Source organism: Ictalurus punctatus, chromosome 23 (assembly GCF_001660625.3).
Source record: "Ictalurus punctatus breed USDA103 chromosome 23, Coco_2.0, whole genome shotgun sequence".
Lineage (NCBI taxonomy): Eukaryota > Metazoa > Chordata > Actinopteri > Siluriformes > Ictaluridae > Ictalurus > Ictalurus punctatus.
In genome coordinates, this window is record NC_030438.2 from 13,225,356 (window position 1) to 13,237,888 (window position 12,533).

Genomic DNA, 12,533 nt, shown 5'->3' on the forward strand with positions numbered 1-12,533 from the left:
ACTCTTTCGTTCTTATCTGTTTTGATGAGAGATAACAGACAAGAGTTGTAGGTATAAATGATGTGTATTGGTGTATTGCAGGACTGTTATCAGAAAGAAGCAGTCCTCCGGCCTGAAAACAACCAAGTCATTAACCTTACCACCCGCTACACCTGGTCTGGATGTGTGGTAAGAAAATAGAGATTCATTTACAGTGCTGTCCAGAATTATGTGCACCCTTCATAGAAATGAGCAAACATTTTAGTGCATACATTATGGAGTATAAAATAATGTAACGAAATAATTGAAACATTTTCCACTAAAATATTAAAGGATAATATTTATCTTTGTTCATTGACTACGTTTACACTGACAGCAATAATCTAATTATTGACTTTATTCTGAATAAGACAATATTCTGATTAAGGTGTTTACATGAGTCGCTTTTAGAATACTCCTTTCATGTACCCGTTTTACATGTTATAGAACATAGTTCGATTAACAGCACACGTCATTACATCCCCACGCCACGCCGTCCGACATTCTCTCCAGAATTTCACGTATTAACATACAGTTCATCTTCGTTATGGTACCGTATACAGTTTTGGCTGTTTTTATAAACAGGTGCGGTGCAGGTGTGGTTAATTATTTGTCATGCTATACATGCTAATAGACAACTGCTCGACGCCGTGGGCTGCGTCCCAAACTGCGTACTTACCTTCTATATAGTAGCCGAGATGCATGTATTTCTCCTATAGTAGGCCTATAGTAGGTAAGTACGCGGATTGGGACGCAGCCGTGCTCTTTTTTTTGCCGTAAAACGGTTGAGCACTGCCGTGTGTGATTGTGTCCTTTCGCAGGAATACTCCACATGTCTTAATTCAGTTTGTGTTTACTTCGAGTATTACCTTAATCAGATTAAGGTAATTAAAAATTGCTGTTTACATGGTAGTTTTTAATCAGAGTATTGTCTTAATCGGGTTACTATCGGATTATTGTTGGAAATGTAAACGTACTGAATGACATCATCGACACCCCTAAGGAATGTTTAAAATAAATGCAAACAAGTTCTCATTCTTAGAAAATATTACTTTTATTTTCTGACAGTCTGTAGGTCCTCTGTTGTAGCCATTAACCATGTCCTGTTTCCTTGGCTGTATAAATATTGGTTGTACACATGTACTTTAAAATCTACTTTGGCATCCTTTTCCATGAGGAAAAATCAGAAATGTCATCAGAAAAGAGACAGATTGTGGTTAACATGGGCAAAAGTACCCGAATATTTCAGCCCAGAACTTGGGTGCGCCTGCCAGGAGGTTCAGACTTGACCCTAGATAGAGCTTTCTATATGATTATGTGCCAAACTTCCAAATCAACACAGAAATGGTTAAACAAGCACAAAATCAGTGTTTTGCTATGACCTTCTCAGTCTCTGTGTTTGACTCCATCTGACAACCTGTGATCTGAACTGAAGAAGGAAGTCCACATTCACAAACCTGAGAGTTTAAAGGAGTTTAAAATGTTCTGCATGAAGGAGTGGGCCAAAATCCGTCAATCCGTAAATATCTCTAACCATGTTGGACATTACACAAAGAGACTCAGTGCTGTTATTTTCTCCAGAGTAGGCATCACCACTGTTTAAAAAAAAAATAATAATAATTTGTTTTGGGGAAAACACTGTTTTAATTTCAGCTATACCGTTTCTGAATGTTTTAACTTGAGTATCATGTATTTTTCCTCATTTCCATGAAGGGTGCCAATAATTCTACATCACTACGTTGCTTAGTTATTAAGATGATGTAAGGTGTGAGGTTGTCTGTAATTATTTGCACCCCAGGTTGAAGAAGAGAATGGTGAAGAAATTCTCAGCTGCGTCGGAGGGCGTAGCTTCCGTTCGGTCAGAGAGAGGTGGTGGTACATTGTGCTCAGCAAGTGTGGGGTGAGTGCTAATTTAGCTTTTCTAACATACTAAACAAAACTGCTTGCCCAAAATTAACCTTGTGAAATATACAGCATGTTCCATTTGGAGTTATGATTTAATTTTAGGGAAATTAAATTTTAGGGAAGGGGAAAGGATCATACTTGAAACTCCTCTACCTTCCTTGTTAACACTAGTAGCTGTTGCTCTGTGAACTCCGGATAACCTCCAGAATCCCTCCTCATACTCGTGCACATATCAGTAACACTGATTTTATTCATGATCATATGCATATGTTGATGAATACCATCCACCCTTAAATGACCAAGTGTGTTTATGGAACAGGTGAATTACACATAGTGACACTCTCCAAACTCCAAAACTCACAGAAAGATGAAAATGACAAAATGCTGATTCAACCCAAGCTAGCCCAACCCCCCGCCCCTCGATTTTCTCCGTACTCAGGTCTCCCCTATCATATACCAGCTGCTGACTAGGAATGGTGAAGGTTATGACATGCTTCCTCTGAGACACATGAAGCCATCCAGCTGCATCTTTTCGAACTGCTGCTCATGTTATATCACAGGGAGGAATTACAGGGAGGAATATCCCAGGGAGGAAGTAACACATTCGGAGGAATGCGCTATCCACCCCCTTCCACATACTGTAAGCTCACAGACGCCCATGATTGGCTAGTGTCACTGTGATTGATTTTTCTCTCTTGCTCTACCGGCCACAGATAATTGTTGCACCGTCAGGATTACAATTCGCAATGTATGGCCACTCTGGAGCCCCCATGATTGGGCTCCTTTCACTGAGAAAAGGACGCATTTTAATGGCCAGTGTTTGGGGTCCTGTTGCAGTCTGATAACTAAGACCACCTTATGTAACTCGTGAATCAGGAAAACCCATTAAAGGGATACAGTTCCTATATGGTTTACACGTATAAACCTGAAAACCCTCAAATGAAATCTTTGTTTCATTTACTACTGTTCACAAGATGGATTAGCACAATGGAACAAAGTCAATATTTGCTGTGACATAAAAATAGTAATCTCCAGTAGAATTTGTGCAGGTTTTTAAGGAAATGAACTGTAAGCTTTATTGAGCATCTTGCAGAACCAGTCACGGTTCTTCTGGAGACTTTGCACTCGCTTCTTAATTTTGCAGCAGATCCCAGCAGACTTCATTGTATTTTTTTTGTATTTCTCTAACAACATACAAACATTTTTCTGTAACATTTAATTTTGTGCTGGTGAACTAATGTTTGGGAATCTAAACTGTACTGACATCTATAATGTAGAAGTCATAACATACAAATCCATAGTATAAGTTTGTACTAAAAAAAAAATAGGGTGCCTAAAATGTTTGTACAGTACTGTATATCAAAAATTGCTTTTATATATATATATATATATATATATATATATATATATATATATATGTCACAGCGAGAAAAGGTCGGCTTTTTGTCAGTTGTTCCCAACTCAACATATTTCTGTTCGAGCCTTTGATTCCTTGCTGTCCTGAGCATCACACCATCTCTATCCACACTGCATTTGACAGTGTATGCTTCGTGCTTTTTTACCCTTTTGATAAAGCAAGAGGAGGATTTCCTACTAAATGAAATCAAAGCATATCGTCCTTTTTTATTTCCAAGCTTGCCTCAAATCCTCTCAAGAACTTGAAGGTCTGATGCTTTGAAGTCCTTTATAGATGATCTCTTTGTGTTGTGAATATTTGTCAGCCTCTCTTTCCTGTTTCTCTCACACTCACAGGGCGGAGGGTTACAGCTGGAGTATGAGATGACACTAACTAATGGGCAGTCTTTCTGGAAACAACATTTTTCTGCAGATGAGTTTGGTGAGACATACGGAAGGGTGTTCGCGTGTTAGACCTAAGTGAAGATGTTATAATAAAATTAAATGTAAGACTTATACGTATGTGAAATAGTTCAAGTTAATTGATTTTTTAAAATCATTTCCTTATAATATAATGCAATGGTATGATGTTTACTTCAGACTTGAATGCCAACATGTCAGAAAATGTTTAATGTTACTGTCAGAAATTTTTTTTTTTTCCTATAATCTATGAAATAAAATTATTAATAATTGTTGAACACAGCCCACAAGTGTATCATGAGAAATCTATATAGATTAATGTGCAATATTTCATTTGTATTAAGTACAGTACATGTGTAAAACACTTTTCTTCACTCACAGTCACTTTTCTTGTTCCGTTTCTTTTGTCTGTCAGGAATTCTGGAAACGGATATCACCTTCTTGGTCATATTCGCCAGTGTATTTTCTCTCTCCTGCTATTTCGCATGTGAGTTCATGTTAATGAATTACTAATGACTGCATGAAACGGAGCAGCCTAGTTTGTAATGTTTTGTATAAGAATATTTCTGATTATACCACAGCGCAGTTGGATTCTCACATCTGATCTGTTAGAAGAGACAGCAGCTCTGACAGTAGTGCTGCCTGTAATTCAAATCACAGATTTATATTAATGCTCATGTTTTAATCTGTTATCGTTCCTATGGTGACGCACAGGGACTTAGATGGTGGATGGTCCATATAATCTAAGATCAGTTATTAACAGATTTAAAAAATTGGAATATAACAAAGAAAAATGTATAATCGTTGATATCCATTTCCTCTACAACACGACAAATTGCTGGGTGTTTTTTTTTTGTCTTATTAACTTCAAGAGAGCGAAAAAAAAAAAGAGAGAGACTGATGAGGAAACGAATGTTTATTGCTGCTATAACATAAGTTCCACAGCATTAAATGTAACTCTAAATAGTTAAAAAAAGCATGACTTGTTGTTCATGTTGTTAATAAATAAAAAATTGTAATCCTAGGCAAAATGCTGTGGTATAAGAGGAATAAAAGGTTCATCTCACATTGAGATGTGCTGTTATAAGATTTGGAAAAGAAGTATTGGAGTGTTTTATGTGTCTGTGCCTATGTTTCTAATCTTTTTTTTTTTTTTTTTTTTTTTTTGTCTCTCTCTGTAATTCTTTTAGATAACCTGAAAGGAAGACAGCTGCTCCATACCACATATAAGATGTTTATGACGGCAGCTGGAGTAGAAGGTGAGAACAGGAGATCTGTAACTCATGCTGCTGTGCTACTCACACACTTATCTTTTATGACATTTTTATATTTATCTGTTTACTACATATGATTACTGCTTTACTTGGACATAAATATAACCCTAGCCTTAATCTCAGAACCAAAAGTGAATCTGGGTTATCAGATAATACTGTCTGTATTTCATCAGATCTACTTTCCAATATTTATCCCCTTTGATTTTCACTCAGCCATTGTTCCTCCATCATTGATTTCTCACTGTCTTCTTCATTTCCACCTTCTTTTGTGTTACTTTTACTATAGCTTTTATTGTCCTCCTATCTTTTTTCTCCCCAGTTCTCAGTTTGCTCTTCTTTTGTATCTATTGGAGCCTTTATGCCAGAGATGGAGTGGGAAATGGGTGTCTAAAGATACTTGGTGAGTGCACATTTAAGAGTTTGAATAATCCTATAATATTGTGCAGGTTAAAGATGAGATTATTCTGCGGTAACTGTGGCTAAGAATTTACTCATTAATGATACAAATCCAGACTTCTTCAGAAATGGATATTTGACTGCTGTATCCTGTTGAATATTAGAAACTGATTATTGTAACATCTGAATAAATTAGGATGTGTTTCGTGTAAATGTGATGTATATTCAGGTAAATGGGGGTGTGCCCTATGACATTTGACATTTAAATAATGGACTGGTGGGCAGGAGCTTGTTTTCAATGAATCTGATGCTGAAGCTTTTTCATCACTTACTTGTTTACTTACCTACTTACATACTTACTTACTTACTTAATTTTTACCTGCTTGTTATTTACTTACTTACTAATTTACGTTCTGACTTACTAAATTTCTTACTTACTAACTTATTTTTTACCTACTTATTATTTATGTACTTAGTAATGTACTTTCTAATTTACTAACTTTCGTTACTTTACGTATGTATTTACTTAATTTTTTTACTTACTTACAAAAATTTCTTGGTTACAAACTTACTTCATTTTTAATTACGTACCGTTAACGTTCTAAGTTACTTACTAACACTTTCTTACTAACATACTTATATTTTTTACTTACAAAATTACTTATTATTTAAATATTTACTTGCATACCTTTTTTTTGCTTACTTACTAGGGGTGTAACAATACATCGATATGGATCGAGGTATCAATCAAATAACTAAAGATCTGATGTATCGATACAATGCGTAAACATTGATGCATGTAGAGCTGCAACAACTAGTCCATAAAATCGATAATAATCAATTAGGAAAATCATTGTTAACGGATCTTATTATCGATCAGTTGGTCTGCGTGGCACGGGGGAGATTTACTCATTACGTTACTTCTCTTCCGAAGACACTATTCGGGAGTAAATACTAAAGTTGTGTCCCAAATGACATACTATACACTTACACTATGCACTGTATACTCTAGTGTCTAGTGTATGAATTTTAGAAAGGTAATATCGTCTCAAATAGAACACTAGCGGGTTTTTAATAACCAGAAGTATAAGCCGCTTCTCAGTCAGTGGCACATGACGTCATACGCACGTAATCCGTCGCCGCTAGCCAGAATACCCAGAGTCACCGACAATGACTTTCTTAAGTTCACTGTTTATGTCAACGTTATCTTTTATTCCCAACATGACTTAGTTTAATTTAAGTTTTTTGTCATTATATGCTGTATCAGTATAACTTCTGTTGTTTATCATAACGGAAGTGATGTGTTAGTAACGAGGCCGTGTTTTGCTCCTCACGCACGATGCAGACGGGGTGTTACACAGTTTAGCACGAGTAAGATTTGTAATGTCTCATTAAAACACTATGATCAAAAGTAAACACAAGTAAAAAAAATATGTCTAAAGGTAGTGAGTAAGAGAAACCATAAGGTGCAGTGAAAGTGAGTTTTTATTATTAATTTAGCTAAAACATAATGTGTGTGTGTGTGTATATATATATATATATATATATATATATAAGTATGTATGCATTATTTTTTATGGATGTACAAAAAGCACTGAATTAAGCAACAGTCCTACATTGATAATATATTTTCTGGTGTGTATCTGTGTGTATTATGTTCTTTTCAGTCTTATATAATTGGACAAACAGTTGTGTAAAGTTTTAGTCTGAAGTTTATATTTGTAACACTGGATTCTATTTTAAATAAACGAAAAAATGGTACTGAAAGTTTGCCCCCCCAATCCGATTAATCTATCAATCGAAAATAATAATAATAATAATAATAATAATAATCAGCCAACTAATCAATTATGAAAATAATCATTAGTTGCAGCCCTAGATGCATGTATAATTTTTAAGATGGACCAGCCGGAGTGGCTCATCGGAAGAATTGGGAGAATTCCTGGTAGGCCGCCCATAATTTGGGCCGGCGAACGTACCACTCGCCTGCTTTCTCTCCATACCTCTCACATGCACAGAAAAATCGTATGTTACATTATTGTGTGACTGATAACTAAAGTAACTAATTACACTACATTTATATTTAAAGCAACACATCAGTAACTTTATACATTAAAATGGGCTATTTTCTCATGTCACTTGGCTCGGAGCGCTCTCTCTCTCTCTCTCTCTCTCTCTCTCTCTCTCTCTCTCTCTCTCTCTCCCCCTCTCCCCCTCACACGCACAGACACAAGCCCGTGTACCCAGGTCGTTACCATGGAGATATAAACAAACTGTCATCACATGTCGTGGCACGAGGTAGCTGCCAAAAAATATTTCATATTTGTTTCACTGCAAACGAACATTTTTTTTTCATAATGTTGTAGTTGGACTTTTTGTAGCAGAAAACAGTACTCAGTATTTTATTTGTTATTTATCTTTATATTTTGGTTGAAACATGTCAGTAATAAATATAACGAAATAGTAAAGATTTAACTGTCGATTCATCACTGTGAAATAGAAATAAAATTTTATATCGATCGCAGGCCCCTGAATCGATCGAATTAAAATCACATAGTGGCAGTCATTGAGGTATCAGCAAAAATCTAATCACTGGCTAAAAGAATGGATATTAGATCGTATAATCATGAGACTCAAACAAGTGAAATTAAATTGTTAATTAATGGTATATATTTTTTCTGAATCAAGTGCAGGAAAAAATTATGGAATCACTCAATGTTGAGGAAAAAATTATGGAGTCATCCACAAAAAAAATCACAATTAGTACTTTGTTGCTCCTCCTCAGGCTTTTATGATTGCCTGAATTCTCTGAGGCATGGACTTCACTAATGAAAAACAATATTCTCCATCAAGCCGCTTCCAGCTTTCTCAAATAGCTGTTGACAGAGCAGCTGTGCAGGATGGAGCCTTGTCATAAACCAATTTTTTTTTTTCACCATAAATTTTTCAATCGGATTGAGATCCAGACTGTTTGCTGGCCATGTCGTTGACTTGATCTGCCTTTCCTGAAGAAAAGCTTGAACACTTTTTGTTCTGTGGCAAGATGCAGTATCATCCTGAAAAATGATTTTATCATCACCAAATCTATTTTCTATCGATGGAATGAGAAAAGTGTCCAAAATTTCAATGTACATCCGTGCATTGACAGAGGTCTCCCCTGGTCCTTTACCTGACATGCAACCACATATCATAAATGAGTGGGGAAATTTTATTGGGTTTTTTCAGGCAGTCATCTTCATATGTTTCAGTAGAACGGCAGCAGACAAAAGTTCCAGCATCATCTACTTGGCCAATGCAGATTCGTGATTCATTCAATGAATATCACTTTCATCTCTTTATCCAACTCTAACCTTGTTTTCTTCTGTTCAGGTGTTAGTGCTGGTTTTCATTTGGCTTTTCTATACGTAAATCCCAATTCATTTAGCCGATTTCTTACAGTTCTTTCACAAACATTGACTCCTGTTTCTGCCCATTCGTTTTTCATTTGTTTTGTGATGCATTTTCTATTTTAAAGGCATATCGCTTTGAGTTTTCCATCCTGATGCTTTGACATCTTCCTTGGTCTACCTGTAGGTTTTCCTTTTATAACCTTCCCATTTTATTTATACTTGCACCAAATTTTAGACATAGCTGACTGGGAACATCCAACATCTTATGCCATGCTCCGTGTTTGATTTCCTTCATGAAGGAGTTTTATAATCCCTTCCATTGTTTCAATTGACAACTCTCTTGTTGGGGCCATGTTTCCTTTAAAAAAGTCCAAGATTTAGATCTGTAAGCTCTGCGGTAAGATCTGTAAGCATTCTCTTTTAACTGCAGACTAATTAGCATTTTTAGATTTGTGCTGGTTTTTGTTGTAGAAATGCAAATTACAAGGTGATTCCATAATTTTTTCCTCTACTTGATCTGGAAATAAATATACCATTAATTCAAATAATTTCATGTAACTTGTTTATGGTATGTTTCAGGAAGCCAGAATATTTGTTGTCATATCTGGTGATTTGTTTATTTGCTACAAAGTAAAAAAGCCAAGTGAGCGTCCTCTAAGTGTGGCGATTCCATAATATTTGCCAGGGGTTGTATGTTATTTATGCTTATGATTAATGTAGAACCTATATTTTTTAGAGAAATGTTCATCTGTGGTGTGAAAGAGTCTTATGTAAGGCTAGTGAGAAATTAGTTGATGGTTGACATTTTATAGTCAGCCCAAGAGTTACTGCCACCCTTCAAGAGAAAGGGTATTTGTGTAGAATCTATTACAAACAATGATTCAGATTGGTCACTGAAACATTTACCTTTACTCTGACAAAAAATTTAAATAACAGTGGTTTCTCATTATAGTTTTACAATCAACTACTAGACTTCAACCTCTGTAATGTAAAATGGATGAGCTGCACGAAAGAAGCCCTTTCTAAGAGCAAAGCACAAAACACATCACCTAAACCATCCCCCTCTTTTGTGTTCTCTCTCTCTCTCTCTCTCTCTCTCTCTCTCTCTCATATCCTCTCTTAATCCACCCTAGGAAAAATACTCTTCTCTGTTAGTTTCCTGGTCTTCCTCCTGATGCTGATTCTCTTGGGGAAAGGCTTCACTGTCACAAGGTAAAGAGTCTCAGCTTCATCATATTGTGTGCTACTGTATTTGATAACACAGTGTGAGTCTACCCCCAGCAGGGCCATGCCTTCAAGGCCTTTTATTCCTAATCTTTAATTCTTGGACAATAATTTCCTTGCATTCAGTGCTATGATGTTATGGCTGCATTCTTTACATTCTTCAGTACAGTGAAACAGCAAATGTAACATAACAATGAGCAAATGGCAAGAAACAAATGAAGAAATATTCAGAGCACTGCTGTGTCTCTGCGCTGCTGTACACAGTGTTTCATAAAAGTAAAAAAAAAAGTAAAAATAAGTAACAGCTTTATAATCTTCTACAGCCTCCCAGTCCAGAGTGAGCTCAGGAGTTTACAAGCATACAGTACATCTCCACTATTTCATCATTTAAAGATTATAGCTAGTATCATCTAGTCGAGCTAGTTGAAATTCTGTAACTAGTATCAGCTAGTTGAACTCAATGCCACACAGGGTCCAAATACTGGTGTAAAGGGCAGTATCCTTGCTCTTTGTATGGAATGGCTACAATGTTCAAACACAATGTCAGACAACCAACCGGCGAGCTAACATAGCTAACATCAATATCCCCTAGCAAGTTTGTTTTCACAAGATTAGCATTGTTGATTAAATCACTAAGAATATGATAACTCTTAGCTTACTACTGTAGCAGTTCTCTAGAAAGATAGATAGTTGATATGACAGGAGGACATGCAGACATCTCAAATTTTCATATATGCAGACCTTTAGTCCCATTTTTTGTAAAATCCTGGGCACTAGGGAGAAAAAATTCATCCATCCATCCATCTTCTATACCGCTTATCCTTCAGGGTCATGTGGAAGCTGGAGCCTATCCCAGGGAGCATCAGGCACAAGGCGGCATACACCCTGGACAGGGTGCCAATCCATCAAAGGGCGGGGGAAACGATTCAACAGTTTATCAACTGAATAGTAATAGAATAATAATTCTACATAGATTATTTTAAGGGTTTTAAATTATTATTATTAGTACTTAAATTAATTACTTGCCACTGAACAAATATAAAAATAATCATTAGCTAACTGTTTGATTCCTCCGAGTGCATGTAGAGTACTAAAAAAGCCCCCGCAGCATCAGTACTCTGGAAAAACTGGGAAGTGTTTGTGCAATGAGCCCACTCCCATTAATCCTCTTATGGCTATGTGTCCATTTACAGTCGGCTCTATAATTACTGCTACCCTTGGTAAATATGGGTAAAGAATGTTATGGTTGTGATTTAGCTTGGAAAGAAATTAGCTTATGTCCACTCTTAGAGCAATTATTAAGAAGTTTAAAACAACTGTAGCTGTAGTTAAAATCTAAAAGAACGACACAAGTGTATTTTGCCCTATGCACAGTGAGCAGGATGGTTAGAGACGCAAAAATTTTAAATGAAAATCTGTCTGTATCTGCAAAGAAGCTAAAAATTGGTCATGGCTGGATCTTCCATGAGGACAACGATCCAAATAAAAGACTCTGGAGGATCTGGAGAAGTGCTGTATTGAGGAGTCTCAGATTCCTTGCATTATAAGACAGTCCATACAGGATTTTTTATGATTGTTTCAGCCAAAAAAGCTTGATTTTTCTGTGGGTTTTTTTTTTTTTTTTGCTGAGTTTGTTTTTCTTCAGGAAACTACTTAAAATGGCAAAATTGCAATTGTACAAAATTGTTTTGCATGGACTTTAGCAGTGATGTTTGTTGGCAAATGAGACCTTTTTAGCTGTACTCATGTTTCGCGTACGTGAATCGAAGAGGGCTTTGGCTGAATGCGCTTTATGACGTCTCATGGCGTGTTGTGATGACATCACACTTGGCCCAAATCTGCAGAAAATCTGCAGTAATTCTTTTAAACTTGCAAGCTCCTGGAAATATTGTGGAATTTCCTTAATTTTGCGTTAATTTCTGCGATTACAAAATTGCAAAATCCTGGAGGGACTGATAAGAGAAGACGCAGTGTTGAGAAGTGGGATAAAAGGACTAATCGCAGGGGTGGCAATAATTGAGACACATGAGGTTTGGTTAATTTGGTTAAGTTATATTTTAAATGTAATTAGTTCAATGAAATGTTAGACCCATCTTTACCAAGGGTGCCAGTTATTCTTGGACTCACTGTATTAACATGCACAAAAGATAAGAAGTTACCTTTCATCCATTACCTTTCATATTTAGCAGGATATGTGGAAAAGTTTAATGAGGCATTTATCCATCCCTCCATTATTGTCAAAATTTGTCTAGCATTAAATTGTATATTACAAAAGACCTGTGCTGATACACGGGACAAAGTAACCTCATATTCATTCTTGCAGTATCATCCTGTCCATCTCTTTAAAGCTCCTGAAATACACACAGTAACTGAATCTCTCTGTTTTCCATTTAGAGCAAGAATAAGTCACAGTGGCTCTATCAAGCTATCTGTCTACATGACCATCTATACAATTACCTACATCATCCTCTTCATATATGAAGCTGAGGTAAAAATGACTCCTTTTGTATAA

General features: G+C 36.2%; 1 protein-coding gene across 3 annotated transcripts in view; it reads left to right on the top strand.

Moving 5' to 3' along the window:
- tmem145 (transmembrane protein 145) overlaps window positions 1–12,533 on the top strand; it is a 32,674-nt gene that overhangs the window by 13,010 nt on the left and 7,131 nt on the right. For all 3 annotated transcript variants that reach the window (XM_017452708.3, XM_053674986.1, XM_017452707.3), the window contains exons 4-11: window positions 82–168; window positions 1,817–1,918; window positions 3,676–3,760; window positions 4,154–4,225; window positions 4,929–4,997; window positions 5,332–5,412; window positions 9,931–10,009; window positions 12,416–12,509. In XM_017452708.3, the coding sequence (XP_017308197.1) occupies window positions 82–168; window positions 1,817–1,918; window positions 3,676–3,760; window positions 4,154–4,225; window positions 4,929–4,997; window positions 5,332–5,412; window positions 9,931–10,009; window positions 12,416–12,509 (669 nt within the window). The remainder of the gene's footprint in view (window positions 1–81; window positions 169–1,816; window positions 1,919–3,675; window positions 3,761–4,153; window positions 4,226–4,928; window positions 4,998–5,331; window positions 5,413–9,930; window positions 10,010–12,415; window positions 12,510–12,533) is intronic.